This window comes from Triticum aestivum, chromosome 2B, assembly GCF_018294505.1.
Source record: "Triticum aestivum cultivar Chinese Spring chromosome 2B, IWGSC CS RefSeq v2.1, whole genome shotgun sequence".
Classification (NCBI taxonomy): Eukaryota; Viridiplantae; Streptophyta; class Magnoliopsida; order Poales; family Poaceae; genus Triticum; species Triticum aestivum.
The window spans coordinates 762,104,446-762,132,191 of record NC_057798.1 but is presented as its reverse complement, the minus strand read 5'-3'; the positions used below and the strand labels follow the sequence as shown (position 1 = coordinate 762,132,191).

The 27,746-nt window shown below is 44.1% G+C and overlaps 2 protein-coding genes across 2 annotated transcripts; one reads left to right on the top strand and one right to left on the bottom strand.

The window, feature by feature from the left end:
- On the bottom strand, positions 1–1,224 carry LOC123042538 (peroxidase P7-like). Its single transcript, XM_044464970.1, has 2 exons — positions 921–1,224; positions 1–832 (listed from the first exon to the last, which is right to left on the bottom strand). Exons 1-2 carry the CDS (start codon positions 1,143–1,145, stop codon positions 83–85), a joined length of 975 nt encoding a protein of 324 aa, XP_044320905.1. The 5' UTR covers positions 1,146–1,224; the 3' UTR covers positions 1–82.
- Positions 1,225–5,868: 4,644 nt separating this feature from the next.
- On the top strand, positions 5,869–8,480 carry LOC123042537 (geraniol 8-hydroxylase). The gene is made up of 2 exons (XM_044464969.1): positions 5,869–6,837; positions 7,804–8,480. Exons 1-2 carry the CDS (start codon positions 5,944–5,946, stop codon positions 8,407–8,409), a joined length of 1,500 nt encoding a protein of 499 aa, XP_044320904.1. The 5' UTR covers positions 5,869–5,943; the 3' UTR covers positions 8,410–8,480.
- The last annotated feature ends 19,266 nt before the right edge of the window (positions 8,481–27,746 follow it).

The window sequence follows — 27,746 nt, the reverse complement described above, 5'->3', positions numbered from 1 at the left end:
AACTGTTACAACTTGCACATCTAATAATTGAATCAATAAAAACGGGCCGGGTTGCATGACGCACTTGGGATCAACCAATCAATCAATAGTTGGGCACGGAGCACTTGAGCCTCACCTCCACGGGCATTCCTTTGGGCGGAGGTACGTTTCCCATCTTCACCATGGCCTTGGCGAAGTCCCTCGCGAACGCCTCACCGTCGGTGCTGTACATCTCCACGAGCTTGTCCTGCAAACCTCCACCGCCGTAGAGAGTCTGGTCGGAGGTGAGGAGACCGCGCCGCGCGATAAGGTTCCGGTAGTAAGCGTTGTCGAACCTCATCGGAGTCTGCACGTCAAACGACGCTTTACCAGAAGGACCCTGGCACATCTGCTGCATGGTCTGTGCGAAGGATGGGTCGATCTCCTCATCGCGGTCGGTGCCGTAGACGCGGTCGCTGTAGTGCAGGCAGTTGGCCATCCCGACGGTGTGTGCACCGGAGAGCGCGGTCATATCACGCGCGTCGAGGTTGAGCCTTGAAAACATGGTGACGAGCTCGCCGAGGTTGTCGTGCGGGCTGGGGAGGCCCTTCTTGGTGGACTCTGGGTCGGCCGCGAAGCGCGAGTCCTTGCGGCCGAGGGGCACGCTCCAGGTGGGGCCTCCGAGCAGGGCGACGGCGTCGCGGGACGCCAGGGCGATAACATCAGCGCAGGAGACGGTTGCCGGGCAGTCGTGCTCGAGGGCGGACTTGATGTCGTCGATGACGGTGTAGCCGGTGAGGGAGGCGTTCGGCTCTACATCCTTCTCGCTGGGGGAGAAGGGGGTTGCTTCCAGGAGAACAGAAGCATCACATCCCTGTCACGCCATATAAGAGTATTAGCAAATGGAACCATATAGTATATGTAAGAATATACGGAATATAGAAGTAGAGATGCGTATATACGTTGATGAAGCAGTCGTGGAAGAAGAGGCGGAGGACGGCGGGTGCCATCCTCGGCTGGGCGGCGACGCTGCTCGCCATCACTGACCGCACGACGCGCTGCACGTTGGGGCACGTCTTCTCGTAGTAACCCGCGGAGAGCTCGTCGCCATTGGCGGTGGCAGCGAGAGCAACCAAGAGGAGCAGCGCAAGTGCAACGCAAGAAGGGACGACGCTGGAGGACGCCATGCCTAGAGGTTGACTGATGATGAGAGCGATCGCTGCACGGTGCAGAAAAAGCCGGCAAGGAGAGAGCGAGATGCTTATAGCTTAATGCTATTGCTAGCTAGGTTGCAATGGATGATCCAGTAGTAAGCATCTGCTTATATAGACTTCGGTTTGGGCTGCCGTCTTCCTCGCGCGTGCGAGTGTGCGAACGCTCTGCTCGACTGACAAGGTCTCTGGTCTGTCTGCCGCGGTGCCGCCTCGTGCTCGTGCATCTTGGCCGGAACCTTGACGGGGTCAGGGCAGGACGTACGAAGAGAAACAAAAGCGCAGGGAATTGACATGCTAACTAATACACGTACCTAGCTTGAATTACATAAAATTATGGACGTGATCCCGTCGACACGGTTGCTTGCTTGGATGGTGCAATTGTCCACGCCGAGAATCAAATCGTTCGCTGAATTCAAAGGGTGTTGGGACATATCACAAACCGTTGAAACTCGCGCTGTAGAAACACAAAGATGCATGCTGTCCACTTGGGCTGTTTTGGCTAGTTCAAAAGGCGAGTAGTACGAGTTAGCAGACGATTTTGTCACGGTTCCAGAAAACATCCTTTAAATACACCCCGCTGGAACTGGAAGCCTGGTATGTATGCACACCTTACACCCAGCCTTGTATATTTGAAATATTTATGAAAGATATCGAGAACCTAAGAATTTGCCCGGGACGCACGGTGGCTATGGACTGCCCTAGGTCTGCCTTACCGCCCTATGGCCTTGAGGTTCGCTGTCATCAAACACGAAAAACAACGAAGAACGAGGAAGGATAAAATGAGGGAGAAAGGTAAAAGCTAAATGATGGATCGGTTTGACGATTGTGTGTTGTTCAATAAGTTGTCACATCTCATCTATTTATGAGACGGATAGTCTTCTTACAAAAAAACAACTTAGATTTCTGTCCAAATCATTAAATCTGTCATATTTCGGATTAATACGTTCAGAAGCTCCGAGCCAGCGCGCGGAGGCTCCAGCCCCAGAAGTCCCCGAACGTTCTGAGGCAATCTTCATGCAGACTTGCAATGCTCATGTTAAACATGGAGGTATCCCAGAGGTTCCAGGACAAAATTTCTCGCATAATGTTGCAATGTTCATGTTAAGTCCAGAGGTTCTGGGGCAACTTTTCTGCACCACACTATTTTGGCACTAGAAATAGCATAGAATCTTAGATTGAGACGATTAAAAGTACAAAAAAATCATTCGTGTTGACAGAAACCCCTTTGAACTTGTCATAACTTTCGGGTCTAAGCTCTAATTTGAGTGGCCCTTAATTGTTTTATATCCATTCTAATATTATAGGGCTATCCAATGGTGGCATCCGACTGTTAATTTGGCCACTGTTTGTGTTCCTTCCTGTTCTGTTTCTCTTGCCACTTTTGAGCGTCAACATTTGCAAAACTAATTGTTAACCACTTTGATGTGATTCAAAATTGGAGTTCAGATCCAGAAAATTGGTGCATGTATGTACCATATTTCTTAAATAGTTTTTTTTACTTCTTTATAATTTCTCTATATTCTAGCTCATGCTTTCATATGCATGCATGACTCAACCTTAGCCCGTTGGACCTATCATTTGGAGAAGATTCACACACGTAATAATCAAATTGATGTATATTTTGTCGATGGCCCTAGCAATGATACTATATACTAGAAGGGTTGGTGCGCTTTGCAGCGCCATTGGTGTTGTTGGGTTTCTTAGAAACATTACTCACTTTGTTTCACATCTAAGGTGAATTAAATTTTTTAAAAGTCAAATACTTTTAAGTTTGATCAAATTTGTAGAGAAATATATCAAATTCATAATACCAAATTGGTATTATTAGATTCATCATGAAATGGATTTCCATATATTTTTTGTTAAATATTGTGGATGTTGACATTTTTTGGCTCTAAACTTGGTCAAAGTTAAAGGAATTTGACTTTCCAAAAAGCTAATAACCTTATATTTTGGAATCGATGGAATATCTAATTTGGCGGGGCGGGGAGATGATGGAGTGTGTTTTATTTTTATATAATTCGATGACCTGTTGGGCCTTTCTCGATGTGATTCTGTGTTATCCGCTAAGAAACCCATATTTATGTCAGCAAATATCTGTGTCGGTAGCTGCATGTACTATATAGGTGCTACAGTATCACATGGTGGCGTTTCTTTTTCTAGGTGGTAGGAGGGTGTGTGGGATCGATATGTTTTTATAGGCGGTTGTTGCTAATTAATTTGAAAAATGATTGGCCCAATCAAAATCTGCCAAATCCATAATTGAATCCCTCAATTGAATTGAAGAGCTTCAAAATTACGGAACAATAGTGAATTAAAATAATTGAATGGGAGATCTCCTTGAAAAATTGTTGACCCAGCCAAAATTGAGTGACTCAATTTTAAATTGAAGACCTCAATTAGTTGTGAGGCCTTAAAATTAGGAAACATATTGTTAGTATAAACGAATTGAATGTGAGAGCTTTGAGAAATTGTTGACCCGATCAAAATCAAGTGACCCAATTTCAAACGAAGACCTCAATTGATTGTGAGCGGTTTAAAATTAGGGAGCTGGTTTTTCTTTTTTCTAGATGGTCGGAGGATGTGCGTGATTGATATGTTTTATAGGCGGTTGCTGCTGATTGATTTGAAAAATGATTGGCCCGATCAAAAATCTTAAACCAAAGCTATAATTGAATACCTCAATTGAATTGAAGAGCTTCAAAATTAGGGGAAATAGTGAATTAAAATAATTGAATGGAAGATCTCCTTGAGAAATTGTTGACCCGATCAAAATTGAGTGACTCAATTTTAAATTGATGACCTCAATTAGTTGTGAGAGACCTTAAAAATTAGGCAGCATATTGTATTGTATAAAAAAAATTGAATGAGAGAGCTTTGAGAAATTGTTGACCTGGTTAAAATCGGGTGACCATGTTTCAATTGGAAACCTCAATTGATTGTGAGCACTTTAAAATTAAGGAGCTTAGTGTTATAGAGGATGATTGACAATGGATGATCAAAATTGAACATGGTAGACAAGAAAAAGACGCAGGATGGATAGCATGTATTGCACACAAGATACTAAAAATCAAGCAATGTTCAGCTCTATAAACAAATGAATATGATAGTACAATATGTATTTTCACTATTTGTGCAACCACAAATGCATCATCTTGTTGACCCAGCCAAAATTGAGTGTCAAAAACCATTACATAACATCATGAATAGATAATTAAGTGTCAAAATTAATAAAAGTTCATCATCACATTAAAACCAAAGTACATACATAGTTCTCATTGAACAACATATAGCTCTCCAGAGCATCTAATTAATTAAACCATGCATTGAAACTATGTAAAACATTTCAATGCAAAAACAAATGTGATCATAATCGCAACCAAGGTAATGATTGATCCAACGGCATAATGATACGAAGACTTGGTATGAATGGCATATTTTCTAATCTTTCTAATCTTCAAGCGCATTGCATCCATCTTGATCTTGTGATTATCGACGACATCCGCAACATGCAACTCCAATATCATCTTCTCCTCCTCAACTTTTTTTATTTTTTCCTTCAAGAAATTGTTTTCTTCTTCAACTAAATTTAACCTCTCGACAATAGGGTCGGTTGGAATTTCCGGTTCACATACCTCCTAGATAAATAAAATCTATGTCACGTTGGTCAGCATAATTATCATAAACAATAAATGAACCAAATAGTTAGAAAAGATAATATATACCACACCTGAATCATAGACAGGACGAGGACCGACCGGGGCAGATACTAAAACCATCGCACTATATAATAAGAAGCAATAGTAAAAGTAAGAAAATTATACAAGTATCTATCTAAACATACAAGTAAGAATTATTTTTTCTTTCAGAAAGAAGATAAGAACAAGAGGCTCACCACCATGGTGTCGGCGACGAGATCGGCGTGGGCGATCGACGGCGGTGAAGACGGGGACGGGACGTGACAGAACGCTAAACCTAGACAAATATTTAGGAAAATGAAGTTTGAAGATCGAGCTGGGAGAGGAGAAAGTTTAAGTACTGTGGCTCGGACATTCCATCGAACACCTCATGTGCATAAGAGGTGAGCTAGAGCACCATAAAGCCCTCCCCTCGCCGGCCAGAAAAAATAGAGCAATGTGGAGTGCTCTGCTCGCCGGCGAGAGGGTATATATAGACACATCATTGGTTCCGGTTCATGGCTTGAACTGAGACTAAATGACACCCTTTGGTCCCCGTTCAAGCCAACCAACCGAAACAAATGATGGTGGGCCAGGAGCGAGGCCCATTGGTCCCGGTTCATCCCACCAACCGGGACCAAAGCAGCCAGATGAACCGGGACCAATGCCCCCACGAGGCCCGGCAGGCCCCCTGGCCTCATGAACCGGGACCAAACGTGATTGAACTGGGACTAATTGGCTTATCTGGCCTGAACGAAAAACCCTGTTTTCTACTAGTAAGGGGTTGAGGACCGTCATATACCTCAGCTGCTGGGTCCCAATTAGCGTGTGACTTGGTTCCCTCCCGGTTGTAAATACTCCCTAGTACAGTATGTTTCACAAACATCACGCATTACATATTCAAAAACCTTTGTACAAGGCAATCGTGCCATGCATGTCAATATGTCACGTGTAATGTTCGTGACACGACGGGTAAGGATTTGGTCACACAACTTTAGATTTGGTCTTTATTCCCGGTTCCCCGAACAGTACAAAGATCTCATTAGAGACACCTGTTCCGTGCGCTGATTTAAAAGACCGGAAGCATCTTAGCAATGGCGCCGGTGGCTGTGCTTGTGCCGTGGCTAGCATGGCTCGTCGTCTCTTTCCTCTCCGTCTACCTCCTCAACCTCCTCTCTCGAGCGCGCTCCGGCCTCCCGCCGGGCCCCCGCCCGCTGCCGCTCATCGGCAGCCTCCACCTCCTCGGCGACAAGCCGCACCGCTCCCTTGCCCGTCTGGCCAAGGTCCACGGCCCGCTCATGTCCCTGCGCCTCGGCGCGGTCACCACGGTGGTCGTTTCCTCCCCCGCCATGGCCCGGGAGTTCCTGCAGCGGCACGACTCCGCGTTCGCCGCCCGGTCCGTGCCCGACGCCACCGGCGAGCACGCGGCGGGCTCCGTGGCCTGGCTGCCCCCTGCGCCGCGGTGGCGCGCGCTGCGCAAGATGATGGCCACGGAGCTGTTCGCCCCGCACCGGCTCGACGCGCTGCGCCACCTGCGAAGCGAAAAGGTGCGGGAGCTCGTGGACCACGTCGCGCGGCTGGCGCGCGAGGGCGCGCCCGTGAACGTTGGCCGCGTGGCCTTCACGACGAGCCTGAACCTCCTCTCCCGCACCATCTTCTCCGCCGACCTGACGAGCCTCGACGACCGCGGCCGCTCGGAGGAGTTCCAGCAGGTGGTGACGGCCATCATGCAGGCCCTGGGGAGCCCCAACGTGTCGGACTTCTTCCCGCTGCTCGCGCCGGCCGACTTGCAGGGCACGCGCCGGCGGCTGGCGCGGCTGTTCGCGCGGCTGCACGCGGTGTTCGACGCCGAGGTGGACGGGAGGCTGCGCGGCCGCGACGCCGGCCAGCCGAGGAAGAACGACTTCCTCGACGCGCTGCTCGACGTGGCGGCGCGTGAGGACGGCAAGGACCTGCTGGACCGCCAGACGCTACGATCACTTTTCACGGTAAACATAATTTCTGTCTGAGAGGACACAAAAGATATACTTGAAAATTCCGCACGCACATGAATGGTCAGCCTTGCCGACTGAGCCTGCCGGGGATCAAAGCACATGGCCAGCCTTGGAGATTGAGATTTATATTTTTAAATGTTGGCATCGAGATATCTAATATCCACAAATTTCGTATTTAATTTTTTAATCAAGAAATAAACATAAGAGTTTGATAGTATATAGATGATAGGAGCCATATTACTTATAGCTTAAATGAATATATTTAGATATATTTCAATGCTAGATACATCTGTTTGGACGACAAGTAATTTGATTCAGAGGGAGTACCAGCCAGATTTTTGTTTATTTCCCTATGTATGGACGACATTTTGGTGAAATTTTGTAGTTACTACTATCCACTCTATTGATGCTATACGAACACTAACAGTGATAACATCAAAAGTAACATTTGGATACTCATGTAGCCATGTTTATGCCTCTAAGATTCAGACAGAAGAGTCGCACATAGTTTTTTACAAGAGTCATGCACGGCAGGCTACTCATGTGTTACAAAGTGTACCACTGGATTTCTCCTCTATATAAGAACTGAATCATCTAAAACAAGAATTCCTATGTTTTTCATTTGTTTCAAACCAGGCTTATTGTATTTTACCCCATTTCCAACAATTCCATGATAGCCCTTGCATGACTGCACTTCATCCAACGCGTGAAGAATGGAGAATTGGGTTAGGAACAATAGCTTCTACTATACTATAATGAAATGAGTATAAAATCTTATAACGCAAATCAATGAGGTGTTTCTTCTATAGTTCATCCGAACAGTACATGTATGTGTGGTTCAAAGAGAATTTAAGTTCTTCTATAGAAAACAATCATTTGTACTCTCTGTGGTGCTTGTTTAGTGTATCTAAATAGCTATATTGACTAGACTATTGACGTGACATTATATTTGCATGTTAGGATTTGTTCTCTGCTGGTAGTGACACAAGCTCTAGCACAGTGGAATGGGCAATGGCAGAGCTTCTCCAAAATCCATCATCAATGTCTAGAGCTTGCAACGAGCTTGCAGAAGTTATTGGATCCAAAAGAAACATTGACGAAGATGATATTGTTCGGTTGCCCTATCTCCAAGCTGTCATAAAAGAGACTTTTAGACTTCATCCTCCTGGCCCGTTCCTGTTGCCACGGAAACCAGAGAGAACACTGAAAATAGCAGGTTACACAATACCTAAAGATTCACGTGTGTTTATAAACATATGGGCGATAGGTCGAGATAAAGATGTATGGACTGAACCTGAGAAGTTTATGCTAGAGAGGTTCTTGGGTTCAACAGTTGACTTTAAGGGTGTCGATTTTGAGCTCCTTCCATTTGGTGTCGGACGTCGGATCTGCCCTGGAATGCCATTGGCTATTAGGATGGTGCATTTGGTCCTCGCTTCGTTGTTAAATCAATTTAAGTGGAGTCTCCCTATTGAGCTTGAAAGGGATGGGATTGATATGGAAGAAAAGTTTGGCCTATCACTTACGAAGGTCGTGCCTCTTCGTATTGTACCAACACAGATTTGAATTAGAAACAAAATGTGTCCCTAGTAAGGTTGTTTTAAATGTTTTTAACATGTAATAATTCAAATGTATCACCCATGGAATTTATACAATTATTTATGTCACAGTTAAACTTTTAGAAAACTTGACTTCCTCATAGTGCACAAGTTGAATGATATGTTGTTTTTACGCGGAGATATGTTGTGTTACACAGTTGCTGATCCTACAAAGGTATTCATGCATGCCATCCTAGCCACCCAGATTAACCTTTTAGGTTTGTACTAGCACATATGCTCGTGCATTGCAACGGGAAAATTTATGTTTTATGCAGGCATAATGTCTCGTAGCACCGGATTCACTACAGAATATGCAATGCAGCATCCGTTTACAAAATGAACATAAAAAATTCGAAGCAATTTATCTGCATCCATATTTTCTTTGCGGGCATATATAATCTCCCACTAATTCCGTTTAAGTATAATCCTTCCTTTAATTGCCATGACGTCCTCACCCATTTTTGTCGGGAATCAAATCCTTCCTTTTCTAGTTTAGTAGCCCCACCCGAATGAAGCATATGATCCTTCCTTTTAATTATCCTACCTTTTTACCTCAAATCCTTCCTTTAATTAGCCCCATATATTTGAATATTCTATTTATTAAGCCCATAATTGTTCTTTTAATTATTTCATCGGTTTACCCACAATCCTTTCTTTAATTAGCCACGTCCATTTAATATCCTATTTAAGCCGCATTCAATTCCCACTATGTTGATTTATTTTGACCTAACTATTTTTCGCGGTCTCTATGAAAGCGCATAGAAGGCCCATCAACGTACAAGTACCAGCGAACCGTACGAAACTTTAGTGTGCGCTCATCCCAAATGAAAATCAATGAAAAGGACTAAACCAAACCAAGAACATATATTCCCTTTAATAGTAGGTATAGATAACACCATATTACAAAAAAGTAAACGCATTCCTTAAAAAAATACAACATTTTATTCACATGCGATGGATGGTGGATGATCATTGATATATTATTGAGAGCCTTAAAGAGAAGACAAATGGTGAACTTAATATGACAATTTCACCTTTACACCTTAAGTATTGTGTTGGAGCAATAGTAATTGTTCTCAGAGAAAGAAAATAAAATACGAAATTGCTTTTCTAAGATCAAGCACACATGAGCTCGAGTGAACAGTAAAACAAAAATAAGAAAAATTAGATTATTTTTTTGCATCAAACAATGGCAAATGTTTTGATTGCTTTCAAAATTTCATTATGCAATGACATTCATGGAAGACATGGCTAGAAAAATAAAATCAATGCTCCAAATTTTTGTCAATGTTTGGTACCAAAAAAATCAGATTTGTTATATGTTATTATTTTACTGTTCACCCGAACTCACATGAGTTCATGCTCAGTTTAACCTTGTCCAATAAACTATGCATATTTTCACTTCACGAATATCTACACCATTCGAAGATTCAAAATTTTCACTATTCATAATTTGTCACTGTGAAAATTATCCTCTCCAACATATGGAAACATTTCCTTGTCCAGAATATTCACTTTTAAATTTTTTGCGCATTGCAAAGTTCAAAAATCTTCCACGGTCTAAATCTTTTTCGTAGTCAAAACATGTGCACCTTCATTCAACCGTCACCAATAATATGAAAAAGCACAATTTAATAATTTTTTATGTCCAAATCAAATACTTATGAAAATTTCAAATGGTATGGAGCACTTTTTAAAATTACATGAACATTCTTTTACATTGTATAACTTTTTAAAAAAAATACGAACATATTTGGTGAAATAAGTGAACATTATTTTCGAAATGTGACGACCATTTCTTTGAATGGTATGAAATATTTTTAAACTTACACAAATGCTTTTTACATTGTATAAACACTTTTTATAAATGTCACAAACATTTTTTTTGGAATGCATGAATAATTTTTAAATGTTACAAATATTTATTTTGAATGCTATCCAGATTTTTAAAAGTTGAAAGAACATTTTTTGACATTGTATAAATATGTTTAATGTGCGGTGAACATTTTTTGAATTTGATCAAGTATAAATAAAAGCTAAAAGATAGAAAGGAAAAAAAAACAAAACGCATACTTAACCTCCTACTGGGCCGGCTCATTTAAAGGGTCCGGCGAGACGTGCTTTTGTCTTGCGGCGGGCGAGACGAAGCCATGACGGGTTTCGCGTAAGTTGGGTGGGCACAAGATCTAGGCCCATGAAAAGGTTGCCCACTAACGCCCTCGGTCCTAACTGCCTCTGTGGTGCATGCGTCAACATCTCCATCTGACTACAACGCCACCTCAAAAAAATCTGATCTACAATGATGCAGTTCTCAAAAGTAAAATTAAAAACGAGTTTGCTAATTCTCATACACCTGGAATTCTTACAACCATCAATTATCTTTTTGAGACGAGGCCGAGGATGGACGTCGTGAGGAGCACCAGCCACGGCAAGGCCGAGCCATGGACGAGCGGGAGCCCGCAAGAGCGAGTCTGAAACTTGATGGGTGAGAGTTGAGGTGTGCACGGTCGCAGTCGCGGAAAAATCTATTCACCGACGAGGTTGAGAGGGGTGGAGGCGGGCAGCATGACGGTTGACGCCGGGGGATGGACGTGCGCCGGTGAGGTCAAGAGAGTGCCAACGGTCACCGGGGAGGGGGGGTCAATCATGTGGCTCAAAAGGTGATTGAAGGTTATTTTTTTTCAAGCACTTGAGTGTAGTGGTACGTGTCCTGAGGACGAGGCTGGGCCAGAGAAAAGCGATGGGTGCATGCGACCTATACGAGCACCCATTTTCCTGAAAACCAACGTCCGCCGTCAACTGTTTCGCCCCGCCATGTTATATTGACCCACTCTTTCAGACGTGGAGTATGTGATCGCGGATGAATAGTAAAATTCAGAATAATAGTAATTTTTTAAAAATTAGTCTGACTTTTTGGCAAGAAACATTGATGTTTTGTCTACACTAGTAAGCGTGCATGTGCAACGCATGAATAACCGTACACAGAAAATTCCCTGTTCATAATTAGCAAAATTCACACATCGAAGGCAATCAAGGGGGTGAACTTTTCCATAGAGAACATATGGGATATTTATTGTGCATATAGTAAAAATGAAACCAAATATTCCATAATGTTTCTGTTATCTATCTAATGCAAACTTCATAGGACTTATGATGCGATTAAGCATTGTACAAATGAACATGGTAGAGACAGAAAAGGTACAAAAAGGAAAAATAGGAACATACTAAATGGGTGCGAAGGTAAACTTTATCAGAGTTATAATTGATAAAGGGCCATACACTGTCGCAAGGCACAAGCAATGTCATTAAAACAATGAAAAAAAGTTAAATAATAATATGATTGTTCATGGTTCTTACATGATGAACCACAAATGCTTCCAAAAATAAACATGGGAAAAGTATCATATAGTACTCCCTCCGATCCATATTACTTGTCGCTCAAACAGATGTATCTAGAGATATTTCAGTGTTTGATACATCCAATTGAGCAACAATTAATATGGATAAGAGAGAGTATATGATTTTAGAACAAGTTCATGTCATACATGCATGAGAATAACGCCCGATTCACAAATCAACATCAATCTTAACATGTAGACCAATGACAATTATAACCTTGTGGTGGCATAGAACAATTCACCAATCTATACTGATCACAATCGGTTCAATTTTACACATATATGAATTGGACATAGTGCTCCTAAAGGCAATGGCTTCATCTTTGTAGAATTTTGTCCAATACATACTGGACACATAGAAGCATTTGACACATCAGGTGCATCACCTTGATACTGGAGCGGTTGTGTTAACAATAGCGCATTTCCTGACGAAAATATGAGATACCATGCAAATTACTCTCTAATCTTGAACGTGCTTCACGCGGTATCCATAAGCCAACGCTGGAGTAGCATTAACTTGATTGCAGCGTAGCTAATGCTCAACCCATGAATCTTACTTTTTCAACTATTGTCATGCCCACAGACATGCCCACCTGCACCCTGTAATTCAATCAACTGATTAGAGGTTATACTGTAAAAACAAATTAAGGTCACATCTATATTCAAATATGTCATCTTCTTTAGAATACTTAACTTTCCTTTATCTAAGAAAACAATGTCATAAACATATAGATACAACATCCTATCTCAGAGAAAATAATAAGTACAAAAGAAATTGTCAAGGTTTCTACATGCATCATTCCAATGCTTGATGTGCCCTCTCTAGGAGCAGCAGTACATAAACTGAGTCCTTGCAAGCCAAGAGTTGAATCCCCCACAAAAGAATATCAGTTTTTCACAGCAGGAAATTAACCCCACAAACTAAAATAAAAAAACTGAGTCCTTGCAAATAAAAATCAAAACTGAATGCCCTGCAGAACATGTGACATATGCTCAAAATAGAGAACCGAATTGAGGAGATGGTAGGTTAATCTATCAAGGGGAAGAAGTGGGTGGACCAACTTATGGGGACAGAGATACTAGTGTCTTGGGGTCTCGATTGCAGGGAGTCAAAGGCGAGTGAGATGGCTGACTGGAGAACATTTGTGATATTTGTTAGGCCAAAAAAAGTTCCAGATCAGTCAAGTCATTCCCAATGAAGAAGCTGAGCCAAATCTAACAAATCAACGCCTCCATTTTGGCCATCTCAGTGTGGTCGACCCCCAATTCGAGTGTGGTGCATCGATGCAGACACTCCACGCCTCCACCAAGCCAAATTATGCATTCAATTTTAGTAAGGGCATTCGTGATTAATGGAGGATCGAATTCTCACTTTTAGTAAAGGCATTCATGGTGTCTGTTCGAACATACTGGGATCGAGAGACTACACTATTAACACAAACTCGTAAATAGTATACTGCAGTGTACAATGAACAAACTAACTAACATGATATTCATGGGAATTTTAGATAGAAGTATACGAATACGGAAGTAGGATCCAGTGCTGAATTTATACCTTTGAGGCTACCTCCTGAACTATCTGTTGTTGATTTGACATCTTTTGGTATACTCAGAAAGCTTCAACTCTAGTTCTTCTATATACGGCCTACAAAATGATAATTTGACGCAGTGAAACAGTGGTGGTTCTTGACATTGCCTATCAACTGGGGGGTCACAAGACAGAAAGATAGATCACCATTAAGGAATTATATTGGTGCTAGAAACCCGCGCCCACTAAATAATACAACTGACAAGAATATCAAATTGGATGCAATTGCAGGGGTAAATTGATTGTATTTAGGCATCTGCAAGATAAAGCTTGTACTCTAAAAAAATGTGTGCCTGTTTCTCTGCAATGGAATGCCCTAATACTAAAGTTAAAACATCATCTAATAATTTCTGTATAATGAACATTTTGTATCAAATAATTCTTTCTGCTTAGAGTGCTAGAAAATGTTCAACTGAAAATGCAAGGAGGAACATATCGATCAGGTTGATGGCAGTATATACTTAAACATAGTCTCCTACTTCCTTTGAAGTTTTGCCAATTCCCTCCCCAGATTCAGAAATCACAACCCACCTCACTTTTCTGTTTATAAAAAACCAGTGGAACTGCACGTACATGGCCAAAATCAAGAATTCAAGTAATCTAATTCAACATGGTGCTCATTGAGAAAAATAACATACACGTGAGCTCCACACTCTGGGTCCCCGGCACGAAAAAAAACATTGCATGTCGATGAGCATCTGCGGTGCATGAAGAAACAACAGCGGCGATACTTCAGTCTTTGGCACACCTCCAGATACGCTCAGATCAAACCTGAAAATGCTAAAGTGCTAACATAAAACTCAGCACACCTCCAAATCACATCGAGACAATCAAATAAATATAATACCCAAATAAATGTTGTATTGTAGGCATACATAAAGCAAAACTATTTGCAGTTGCGTCTTCTATGACATCGTTAGCCTAAACGGGGAAAACAACAACTCCCTAGTCCAGTGAGTACCTAAAGTAGCCTACCTTGATGAACATAATAACCTGAGGCGGCGCTACATCCAGATCGTGGTGTGCGTCCACACAATGAGTATGTTGTCAAGTGGATGGAGATGGTGTCAAGGTTGGCGCGTCCGCGCGTGGAGTGGACCAGCGATCACTAGTAGAAAAGGGGGCATTGGTCCAGGCCGGGTCAGCCCATTAGTCCCGGTTCAATTCAGAATCGGGACCAATGGGGGCATTGGATCCGGTTCGTGAGCCCCGGGGGCTGACCGGGCCACGTGGGCCATTGGTCCCGGTTCGTCTGGACCTTTTGGTCCCGGTTCGTCCCAATGGTCCTCGCTCCTGGCCCACCACTATTGGTCCCGGTTGGAGGCATGAACCGGAACCAAAGGCCGCCCATTAGTCCCGGTTCATACCACCAACCGGGACTAAAGGGTTGGTCCTCATTGCGGCCAGAGTTTAGTCCCACCTCGCCAACCGAAGGGGGCTCACACCGGTTTATAAGCCCCTCCCTCTCTGCCTTGTTGAACTCCTCTCAAAATGAAAATAGATGCCCTTATACAAGAAATTTGACCTAAATTCATACTGAATTTCTCTGAAGTTAGTAGAAATTTATTATGAATTTAGGTTGAATTTTCTCTATAAGCGCATCTATGCTCATTTTTTTAGTAAAGTTAATCACAACTATTTTTTCTTCTATTTATTTCTGAGTAGTTTTTTATATAGTTTTTTTCTTTTCTGCTATATTTATTTTTTTCTATTTTTTTCTGAGTTGTAGTAAGTCATTAAAAATAAAAAAGAATTTAGTAAAGTTAATCACAACTATTTTTTCTTCTATTTATTTCTGACTAGTTTTTTATATAGTTTTTTTTCTTTTCTGCTATATTTATTTTTTTCTATTTATTTCTGTGTGGTAATAAGTCATTAAAAATAAGCATCTATGCTCATTTTTTTAGTAAAGTTAATCACAACTATTTTTTCTTCTATTTATTTCTGAGTAGTTTTTTATATAGTTTTTTTTCTTTTCTGCTATATTTATTTTTTTCTATTTTTTTCTGTGTGGTAATAAGTCATTAAAAATAAGCATCTATGTTCATTTTTTTAGTAAAGTTAATCACAACTATTTTTTCTTCTATTTATTTCTGAGTAGTTTTTTATATAGTTTTTTTTCTTTTCTGCTATATTTATTTATTTCTATTTATTTTTGTGTGGTAATAAGTCATTAAAAATAAAAAGAGGCGCAATGCTAGTTAATTCGCTTCAAGCCTTTCAGAATAGTGTAAACTGCACTGCACATAGCTCCGTGCAGTCTACCCTATTCCTCAAGGCTTGAAGCGAACCAACGTGCAGGTGAGCATTGAGCCTCTTCTTCATCGTCTCTGCACTCAGGGCTTATAAACAGCTACGAGTGCCTTTCGCTTGGTGAGGTGGGACTAAAAAAACAGCTGCAGAAAGAATCAACTAAAAAACAGCTGCAGAAAATAAATAAATAATTAGACGGGTCCATTGGTACCGGTTGGTGGCTCCAACCGGGACCAAGGCCCCTCTTTAGTCCCGGTTGGTGGCACCAACCGGGACCAATGCCACTCTTTAGTCCCGGTTGGTGGCACCAACCGGGACCAAAGCCCTCTGCTTCCCGCCCTTTGGGCTGCTGAAAAGAGGCCTTTGGTCCCGGTTGGTGCCACCAACCGGGACTAAAGGGGGCATTGGTCCCGGTTTGTGCCACGAACCGGGACCAAAACTTTTGCTATATAAGGAAAGTTTCAGAATCGCATCCCCGCTTCGATCTCTCCTCCTCCTCGATCTCCCGACGCCGCGCGCCGTCGACTGCCGCCACCTTGCCGTCGCCGCCCCGCCCCAACACCGTCGCCGCCCCGCCCCGACCCGACGCCGTCGCCCTGCCGCCTCGACGCCGTCGCCGCCCCGCGCCGCACCTCGCCGTCGCCGTCGACCTCGCCGTGAGCAACTTTTTATGATTTTTGTTAAAAAATTAGATTTTTTTGTAGTTTATAGAATTTTTTATTAGATCAGATGTGTAGTAATTTAGATATGTAGTTCATAGTATGTTAATTTAGATTGCGTAATTAATTTGTTCAAATTGTATTAGATTTTTTTTCTGTTAATAGATTTTTTTGGTGATATTATTGTTGAATATGCATGTTTGGTGATATTATTGTTAATAGATTATTTTGGTGATATTTAGATTGTGTTAGTAAGTACTAGTTTATTTTTTTGGTAATATAATTAGTTATAAAAATACTAGTTAGTTAGAAAAATACTAGTTTATTTTTAGTAAGTACTATTTTATTTTATTTATAGTAAGTGCTTCATATATAGTTGAACTAGCTAGTTGATTTAATAAACTAATTTATTTTACTATATATAGAAATAGTTTGTAGTAAGTGCTACTTTATTTATTTATAGTAAGTGCTACTTTATTTATTTATAGTAAGTGCTACTTTGTTTTTAGTAAGTACTACTTTATTTATTTATAGTAAGTGCTTAGTAGTTGAACTAGATAGTTGATTTAATTAATAAAACTGCTTTATTTAACTATATATAGAAGTAGTTTGTAGTAAGTGCTACTTTATTTATTTATAGTAACTGCTACTTTATTTATTTATAGTAAGTGCTACTTTGTTTTTAGTAAGTACTACTTTATTTATTTATAGTAAGTGCTTAGTAGTTGAACTAGATAGTTGATTTAATTAATAAAACTACTTTATTTAACTATATATAGAAGTACGTAGTTCCCGCATCGACGTCGGCGATGCCTATCCCGCATCCTCGTCGTCGTCGACTCGGCGGTGGAGGCCTGCTTGATCAGGGCCATGTTCGGGACTGGGCTCCGCCGGGCTGGTATTGGGAGGTGCTACCTTCTGGGGGACGTAGGTTGGTGAGGAGGCAGCCCGTTGTTGACCCGATCCTTGTTTGGTGGCGGTCGCGTGGGCCAGTGACGGTGCCGAGGCTTCCGGACACCGCGGAGGTGGTACGTCACCGTGTCAGCGAGGAGGACGAGCACGTCCGTCGCTACATGGTTGCGTTGGAGGGCAGGTTCGACAATACCTGGCAGGTTCTTCAGGGATCTCACTGGAGCTATGATCCTGTGATCGTTCCTTATCTTTGGGTGTCCACCGCCCGCGACGATACCCGTCGGGCGCTACGGTTCTAGCTGTATTAATTAGCGATGCTATATGTATGATAGTATTCGAGGAGTATTCGACGATGTACGGACACAAGAGATGATGTACTTTTGGTTATAATTGAATGCATGCTAATTTGAATACTACTTTATTTTACGATTTGGTTTTGCTTATTGAATGCTCATATTGGAAAAGTACTCCTACTTTGAATGCTAAAATTGAAGAGCACTCTATGCAGAAATCTAGGAGCCCCCTCCATCATCCACGCCGTCGTGGGGGTAGCTTCTCCTTCATTCCCGTGTGCTAGACAATTTGTTGTAATAATGCACTCGGGAATGAAAGGAGGAGCTACGTACCATCACCGATAGTCAACCCGTGATTAATAATAATGATCTAATTTAGGTTTTTTAGTACATATATTTAATATTTGAATTATGAACTTAGGCCGGAAATGTCGTACTCGGACGATGAAAACCGCCCGGGGGAGTGCGACTGGTGCCACGACGACCGAGGTATGTGCGACAGGTTCATTGAGCTGGACGAAGATCGGCGCTTCAGCATTAAGCTCGAGGAGACCTTCGATGTTCATACGGTACGCAACGACGACAATAGTTTTTTTCGTAATTAAGCACGACTTCAACTATTTTAACGTGTATTTTTCATCTTTTCCAATTCGACTAGCTTATCCCATGCTTTGCAAGACGCTATGTCTTGGAGAGGATGGGTTTTGAAGACCATGAAAGTATGGAAACCAAAAAAATTATCCTAAGTACCCATCATGGTGTGGATTTTCAAGTAAAGCTGTACAATGCTCAGAGTGTAACCCATTTTGGTTGCAAAAACTGGGAAGCACTTTGCAAGATGTATGGTTTTGATGAGGGTATGCTTGTCACCATGGATCTTGGTGATCCTACAATCGCGCAAGAGAGACCTTCGATTTTCGTCCTTGTGGATACACCTCCAATTCTTCCCCCATGTGAGCTTAACATAGTTATTAAGTAATTTATATTGTTTATTTCAAAATAGTTGACAACTTATTTCCATTGACAGCTTATTTTCATTCTTCAAAGAATGTGCGGAAGATGGTAGACAGAACCTACTACACCGAAGGCTCCGAATTAACTTATCAGGAGAAAAATCATCTGGTCGCATTTTGTACTGATCTTGAGAATTACAATATCTACAATCAAACTCCTCAACATTATGGTCAATACGTGCCACTAGTGCACGTGTTGAACTACGGTAACTACCATGGAGATACCCTGGTAAGATTTTTTACTATTACGACATCCGTGCATCTTTTTGCACACTTCTAAAACTAGTACATCATTGCTAACTACGAAGTTATTACTATGTTTTTCAACAGATAATCCCGAATGATTGTGTGCCTCATCTGATGTATACGCACGGTAGCCTTCATGTTTTGAACATACAACCAGGTCTTCCTACGAATCTGAACTGTCCATACCGGGTTTCTAAAAGAAGTGGAGACATGACAATCAAAGAATGGAAAAAATGTATGGACAGTCGTAAGGAGCTTCTTGGAAGCAAAAATCAGCGAAGGGCAAGAATTGGAGACAGGATGATCGCCATTCTTCATAATGGAGAGTCAGGGTCTATATTGTTTTATGCTATTTTACCTTAAGGGTGTTTAGGTCATGTCCTACCTGATACTGATGATCATGTGCTAAGAACAATTATGTAGGGTTGGGTTCGATGACTATGAGGATGATGATCGTATGACTTATTATTAATAACGAGTAGAAGTTGTATGATGATGCATGATTAGTAGGACTTGTTATTATATATGATGATGTATGATGCGAGCATGCATGAGTTATTATATCAGCGGGTGAAATGAACATATATAGCAGCAGCGTTGGTAAACCAAGGACGAAGATATAAGAGAGGACACTTCTCTCTATTAGCTAGCTAATAACAACCTAAAAATAACCCCCAAACCCCCTAAAGCAGCCACTTTTCTAAAAAAACATGGACTTTTGGTCCCGGTTGGTGCCACCAACCGGGACCAAAGGCCCCCTGACTGGTCTCGGCGCACAGGGCCACGTGGAGGCACATTGATCCCGGTTCGTGTTTGAACCGGGACTAATGAGTGGAGGTATTAGTAATGACCCATTAGTCTCGGTTCATGAGCCGGTACTAAAGGCCCTTACGAACCGGGACTATTAGATGTTTTTCTACTAGTGGATGGTCGTATCTAGGCAGTGAACGCCATGCGAGGAGTGGGGCGTGGCGGAGGCGGATTGCATGCAATCCAGTTCCCATGAGAGATGTGGCTGTGGCTTGTCCGGGTCGAGTGGATCTGACCGATGAGGCAGCACATAGCGACGGAGTGAGGGAGGCGGAGGATGTGGTGAAGGGCGGCGGCGGGTCCTGCTCCCTCGGTGGAGCGAGGCATGATGCGGACGGCATGACAGGATGTCGAGGTCACGGCGACTCCTGCTCCCTCGTGGCGCGGCGGCGCGGCATGCCGCGGGCGGCACGAGGTCGGGGGCGCGGCGGCTCCTGCACCCTGGGTAGCACGGCGGCAGCAGGGAGGGACCGCGGAGATGGTGATTTACTTTTGGAAGTTTATCTCAGGGTGCGTGATTACAAGAGATGGTTATGTGATTATCTCAGGGTGGGTGATTTAGTTTTTTTGTGTGTGTGTGCCTCGCGTGATTATGGGCATGCGTTTGCAGACGCGAGATGTGAAATTTCCTTCGTGGTGGAGTACGGTCAGTCATGAGAAATTTCTAAGTGCACACGATAGAGGCATTAGATTAATGATGACTGTCAGATTAAAAATTGTGGGCCTAATCGTGTGGTGCTGATTGATTCGTGCGGGGTTGTGGGACTAATTGCAAGAAACATTGATGTTTTGTCTACATGCATGCAAATTTTCATGATGAGATTACATTTGTAGAGGTTGGGGGAAAATGAAATTGATGTTCCAAAGAAAGTGTTTTTGGAAGCACTTTGGAGCATCAATATTTTTCACACCTCCACAAATGTAATTTCATCATGAAAGTTTGCATGCATGTAAAAAACATCAATATTTCTCGCTAGAAGAATTCAGATTTTTTTGGATTTTTACCATTTTTTAAATTTTACTGTTCATTCGGGATCACTGGAGCTCAGTATCACATGAGTACTTTTGCACTCTTCCACTCTTCTCTCATAGCATCTACATCCGGCGCCCAAACTACCGATGGCAGACCTAGAGCTTGACCATGGGGGTGTCAACCTTATCACTCACAACAGAAATGCCAAGTACCACTCCCTCCGCTTCTAAATATTTGTCTTTTTGAAGATTTTACAGACTACATATGGATGTATATAGACATATTCTAGAGTGTAGATTCGCTCATTGCTTCCTATATAGTCTATACTGAAATCTTTAAAAGGATTTTATATTTAAGAACAGAGGGAGTAGAAAACTTTCGTTTCGCATTTTTGGAGGGGGTGCCCCCCATTGGATCCACCACCGTAAACCATCAGGTGGGCCTAACCTGTCAGTTTCGTTGTTTTGGCGCGCATATCAGACTATCAGTGCAATCTGTTATTCGCTACGCGCAAAGTTGGTGGCTCCCCGTGCCTTGCCTCAAATGTGATACTAAGAGCATCTATAATCGGACCCTCTACTTTCTTCCTAAATGTCCGAAACGTCCACCTGATCAGCGTTTGATCAAAAAAGAGTGACCCGGTTGGACCCCCTATTTTAGGACGTCGATAACTGCCACACGTGTGGCAGGAAAGGAGACGCACCACACATCTTTAATGCAAATAGATTGCCATGTCATCGCATGCATGCATGCGAGAATCTTTTCAGATTTTTAGTTTTTAAAATGTTTTATCTCTTAAATGAAAAATCTGATTGAAGATCCGTTTTCACCATTAAATCCCTAGCGACGAGATCTTCAAAACTAGATCTCATATCGATATATTTCGGCGAAATTTTTTTTGGGTTAAAAGTTGCCATGTCTATTGCACATGAATTGCCATGATATTTACACTAAAATTGCCATGATATGTTTCAACTATTTTTTTTTACATTTAAAAGTAAATTTTAACATATTATAAAACAGAGAATTAAGAAACTAGACTTGCCATGCACCACAAACTAAAATTGCCATGATTCATGCACTTAAAATTGCCATGGTTCAATAATTTTTTTTTCATGGTCAAAGTACTGGAATTGCCATAATCAAAAAACTAAAATTGACATGATCTACAAACTAAAATTGCCACATGGCAACTTTAGTTTATGCACTATGGCAACTATAGTGTAAACATCATGGTAACTTCTGGGCAAAAAAATCGTCGAAACATATCAACATGGGGTCTAGTTTTAAAGATCTCGTCGAGACGGATTTAATGGTGAAAACGGAGTTTTAGTTCGCTTTTTTATTTAGGAGATAAAACTTTTTTAAGTCGAAAACCAAAAAAAATTATGTTAATGTCATCTATTCATACGTGGCAAAATAAGTGGTGATGGAGGCATGTGGGCGATCTACACAGCGCGTGGGCGTTAGTTTTTTCACTAGTTTATCCCTAAGTATTAGGGGTCCGGTCACGCTCGGGTAGCCCGCTGCATGCCCACACGGTTCCACCTGCAGCGACTTGGCCAGAAAACCGTGGCGGCAACGGCGCCATCAAGCCCGCGTCGGGGAGGAAAGCCGTCGGAGCTAGGCATGCTAGGGCCGGAGCTCGCCCGCGCCGCGCTGCCCATAGCTCGCGACGCTAGCCAGGGCCGTTGTGCCGCGCCGGGGCTCGCGCGGGCTGGGCCGCTATGCAGCCGCCACGTGCTGGCCGTCGTGCATGCGGGGAGGGCGTGCTGTGCCGCGCTGGTGCCACAGTTCAGCCGTCGTGCGCTACCGCCGCGTGCAGCCGGCTCTTGTGCCCCGCCGCACCGCGCTGGAGCACGACATGGCTGCCACGCCTGCGCCGCCTCGGAGCTCGTGCGTGTCGTGGCCATTGTGCTTGCGCTGGTCGCCGCGCACTGGCCATCGTGCTCGCAGCCGTGCCGTGCGTGCCGGCCGCCGTAGACTCGTGCTGGTTAGCAAGCTGCTAGCTGCAGCTGGCCGCACACATGCTTGCATGCTAGCTAGCCAGCCGCTGGCCGCCGATGCTCTGTGTGCTTCCGACGGGGTGGCGAGCCGCTGCGTGCGCTTGATGGCTGGCCGCCGCCGCGTGTTGGCGGGCCGCGCTGGGTGGCTGGCCGCGTGAGCTGCAGTGTGTTCTTGACGTGATGTTGTTGCCATGCGTGCTCTCCACTTGCTCGGTTGCTCCGACAGTGTCGCACACAGAGTGTTCGATGTTCGCATGTAGAAACAAAAGTGAAGATTCAAGGGTGTGGTAATTTTGCAGGAAAAATGCGGGGTCAAAACAGACGCACCCGACAGTGACCGGGTGCATCGGTGGATGTTTGAGGGGTCAAATTAGCTAAGTGCCACTGTAAATGCTCGAAGTTGTTACCCTATCCTCAAATGTGATGGTTTTGCGTAAATACCTCCAATCTGGTCGTTATGAATAAGCAGTGGAATTTGGTCTTTAATGTGAAGAAACTCTATAGTTAGTTCACATGACTTCAATTTCACAAGTACCAAGAACAAAACGAAGCTAGACAGAAGTGCACTGAATATTTTGCAAAAGCTAATTGAGTTAGAGCATCTCTAATAACCGCGCGGCAAATTTGTGCTTTTTAGCACGCGCGCAATCGATATTCGGGCTTCAGCGGACGCGCAATAAGCGCGCGCGGCATATGGAGTTCAGCGCGCGGTCTGAATCGCCATCGCGCATTGTTTATTTGATGCGCCCGCTTTAGCGAGCCGCACACTCGAGCGCTTGTGTTGCACTCTCTTCGCCGCGCCACCATCGCCCCGCCCCGCCGCTGCCGGCAAATTGACCCGATGGACGCCCACGCCGGCACCCCCCCTCACCCCTTCCTACACCCGCGACCTCTCTGCCGCGGCCGCAAACCCTAGCGCGGGGAGCTTTGGCTTCGCCTCTGCCGGTGCTCCTCCAAGCACCGGTATCGTGGGCGGCCTTTTCATGCTGCCACAGATGACCTCGGCGACGGGTGGCGGCGTGCCGACGCACGCCCTGAAGACACGTGCCCCCCTCTCGAAGCTCCCAAATGCGGCGCGGGCGAAGAAGGGCAAGGTATCCGCGAAGAAGAACAAGGCAGCGGATGGCTCCGGCTCCACTAAGCCGTCGAGGAAGAAGTTTACAGGGCGTGCGACGAACACAGTGGCTGCCGAAGCGCCTGCGAGCTCACTTGTTGAGCCGGCGGCCTACACGCACAAGGTGTGCAATGAAATGCCCCAAAGGTATAAAATTTCACCAACTTTTTGTTGTTGTTATTTTAATGCGTACATATAGATAGCTTATTTGCTTCGTTGTATATACTTTGTAGTTTCAATGATGAGGCATATATGTCAACTATGGGTATTGGCTCCAACAATTCTCATTGTTCTCAAACCAATGACATGCATTTCAATGACCATGAGTTCGAGGTGGACGAGGATGGTGAGGGCATCGTCGACGCACCGAAAAGAAGAGGAGGCAACTACACCAATGATGAAGATATCTTGCTATGCAATACTTGGTTGCAAGTGTCGAGGGATCCATCCGTTGAAGGTGATCAAAGTAGAGATGCATATTGGAACTGGATGAAGGAGCACTTTGATCTCACAACAAGAGTGCAATTGACCGCTCGGAACGGTCTCTTCGCTCCCGGTGGTCGAAAATCAACCGGGATTGTCAAAAGTGGGCGGCCGCACAAAAGGCTGTTGACAAGGTGAACCCAAGTGGCACTGATGATATAGATAGGGTAAGTGTCATTTCATCCATGTTCATCATGCTCGTTCTTGGTGTTTGTAGTGCTAACTTGTTTTGTTTTTATGTAGCTCAATATTGCACAAAACTTGTTTAAAGGAGAGGAGAAGAAGAGCAAGAAAGGGAAGATCAAGAAAGGAGGAGGAAGATGAAGACGAGGATGATGCTTGAATGTTGATGGGCCATTCGTTGGTGTGAACTTTTGTGTCATGATTGGTTCGGATTTTGAACTTGATTGGATAATGTTATGGGCATGAATTTGAACTTATGGGCATGCCCTTTTATGTCATGAACTTGTTTGGGTGATTTAAATTATGCCATGTCTTTTTTTTTATGTTTGAAATATCATCTTGTGTCCAAAATACAACATATGGCAAGCGCCGGCTGCTCGCGCATGCTGCTTTCTAGCGCACCTGCTGAAGCTACTCGCGCGCGCGAAAATTTGTAGCGGCTGTTGGAGCAAGCGCTCCTCGCCGCGCCAAAACAAGCAATCGGCGCGATGCAAACACTTTTTTAGCGCCCTGCGTGTTGGGCGGCTGTTGGAGATGCTCTTATGCTCATAAATCTTGCAATAGCGATTTATACCTGTTTTTTCTGATTTGGTGTGGTTACAACGGACAAAACAACTTTGTGCCATAAGTAAACAAGACGGTATGACCGACTCATCAATCAAGAAAAAAAAACTCAAATGATAAGTGTCACACGTGTGGCACTAAGTAACACCGCCTGCTCTCGTCCTCCTCCCGAGTCGCCCCCGCGCGGCGGCTGGGAGGCCCCTAGATCAAGTCGCCCCCGACTCCCCCTCTCGTCCTCCTCCTTCCTCGCCGCTGCCCAAGGGCGCGACCAGGCAAAGCCTTGTCATCGCCGGCGGCAGCGGGGACTAGGTGCCCTCCCGCTCGTGAGGAGCTGGCGCAGGCCGGCGCCCCTGGGCTGAAGCGTGGCGTGCGGCCGGACGTTACGGCGGGGGCTGGCGGCGCTCCGGCGATCCCATACCCCATGGCAGGCGGCTTCAAGATCTGGGGCGCCACGGTCGCCACGAACGGTGGCGGCGTGACTAGATCGGCGGCGGCGTGGCCGGATCTGGGCCAAGGCGTGAGCTTGGTCTCTGGGGTCATGGTCGGCGCGATGGCGAGTGCGACACGTCGGCAGCTGGATGGATCTGCGGGATTCCATCCTTGTCTGGTCCTTAACAACTCGGGCAACTCCGGGGGGAAACCCTAGATCTCCATGGGATCGAGCGATGGCGGTGCTTTTGCGTCGTAGTCCCTCTTCAGGGCATCGTTTTAGAGTTTTCTATGGTTGAAGGGACCAGAGAGGCCGGCGGCGTACGCCCGGTGGCGCAACTGCCGATGAAAATCGCGCCGACTACGGTCATGGCGGATGATGGCAGCGTTTTTGATGTCGTTTCCTTGTCGAGGCATCGTCGTTTCAGTTGGCGTCATCAGGCTCGGGATGCTCCGGGCGAAACCCTAGATCTGAGTCTCCCAGATCGGACGATGATGATGGCTTTCCCTCACGGGGACATCGTTTTGGAGCAAGTGATGGCTGGAGGTGACAAGAGGAGGTGCGGTGCCTCATCATATACATTGATGGTGTCGGATCTCGATGGCATGGCGCCCTGGAGATTAGCCGTCTGATGTGCGATGATGGATTCACGCAGAAGGTCGACGATGTCTGGCGTCATGGTGGCGTCGGCAGCTAGACCGGGCACGATACATGCAGCAGTTCAGCTCTAAAGATGGATTGGTGGCAGGTGGCTGCGGCGGCCTCATACCCGGCAGTCGTCCTGGTTGAGGAACACGCCGGACTGGTAGGTGCCCATACCCAGCAGGCGTCCTGATTGAGACCTCAGGTCTTAGATGTTAGGTTTGGCTGCGAGGTCTGTTTGGTATTAGGCCCAGACTATCAGCGCCCCTTCATCAACTGAATAGGAGTAGCGACAGATGTTGCTTAGAAGGTGGCTTTAGTCTTATTGTTGTATGACTTTGTAAGGTCGTATGTTAATAATTAATAAAATGTTGTATGCATCGTCCAGATGCAGAGGCCGGGGGTCCTCCTCCTTATCTAAAAAAGGTAACACTGTATTAACGGTTTTACAATTAAAATTGTCATCTAAAGGGAAAAAAACCCTAAAAATCCCGAAACTTGCCATCCAAACAAAAAGTTGTCATGCTTCATAAATAAAGTTGACATCTATAGCAACAGCCACGCCATGTCACTTGGCTGGTTAGTTCTCTCCTGATTGTAAATACTCTCGACTATGCATCACTCGATGATGATGATGAAATTCCCCTGCTTGAGTTCACAATGCCCTGCTTCAGAAAAGGGGTTTACATTGCCTTCCAATTCCAAACTGTCTGCTCGTTTCAGATTCTTTTGGAATACCATTGCTTCGAGTTGGTCACAATTAAGCTCTGCCCGGTGCTCCATTCAATATACTGACATCTCCATGGTTTGTTCTTAGAAAGATGATGCCGCCATAACTTGTTGAGGAACAGATTGAAATGGTTGTAATGGCAGATAGAAACATTAAAAGTATGTTCCTGCACCGGCACATCGGATGTGGCAACTACCTAACATGATTGTCGGTTACAGAACTTCCATGAACTTACTACTAGCTAGGATAAAATGATTGCAAAGCAAATTAAGTAATAATTGTACAGAGAGAACGGGCAATATTCAGTATCGTCTATGTTAATGTTTGAGCAGAAAGCTCGATTTCTCCCTCTATTAGAAACTGATACTTCAACACACCTGGAACATGATCAAGAACTCCATCTCCATTAATATCTGTGTGAATGCCCCCTTCCTCCTCTTGTCAAATGAAGGTGACCATGGGAATCACAAGACTGTGTGACAGAACATAAAGCTTATCAATGCACCATCCCTTGGAAGGGACGGGGTTGCTCAAGAAACTCAAGGTACAACAGCATCAAACATTCAATTTCGTTTTATCGGCATCGTGAGCCAGTAAGTTTTGGTTTGTTGGATAACATGGCTTGGCCTGCAACAAAGCGAGGTTTTATCTTTTGGTAAATTAACATGGTGTGTTAATGATCATGGAAGGTTGATTTTGCTGTTAATATTTCGTTTAACTAAGTCAGCGTGTCCATGTTTTTGTTGTGGATAATCATGGAAGGTTGATTTTGCTGTTAATGAAGAGCCGGTTTGTATATAGGGTGGCATTGCACCAACAAAACATGGAAATCAGAGTGGCGCAGCGGAAGCGTGGTGGGCCCATAACCCACAGGTCCCAGGATCGAAACCTGGCTCTGATATTTTTTTATTTACTTTTTTGCCCTACAAGTCTGCATCATCGGGAATTTTCTCTGAAAAAATTTAGAAGCTCTGTGCCCGCGCTCATCCCCCTGTTTCAGCGAACTGG

Bases quoted from the DNA above. Each gene is read 5' to 3' on its own strand.
- LOC123042537 (XM_044464969.1), top strand. From the start codon at position 5,944: ATGGCGCCGGTGGCTGTGCTTGTGCCGTGGCTAGCATGGCTCGTCGTC. The intron at 6,838-7,803 runs GTAAACATAATT...TTTGCATGTTAG, and splicing joins CGCTACGATCACTTTTCACG to GATTTGTTCTCTGCTGGTAG.
- LOC123042538 (XM_044464970.1), bottom strand. From the start codon at position 1,145: ATGGCGTCCTCCAGCGTCGTCCCTTCTTGCGTTGCACTTGCGCTGCTC. The intron at 833-920 runs GTATATACGCAT...ATGGCGTGACAG, and splicing joins TCCACGACTGCTTCATCAAC to GGATGTGATGCTTCTGTTCT.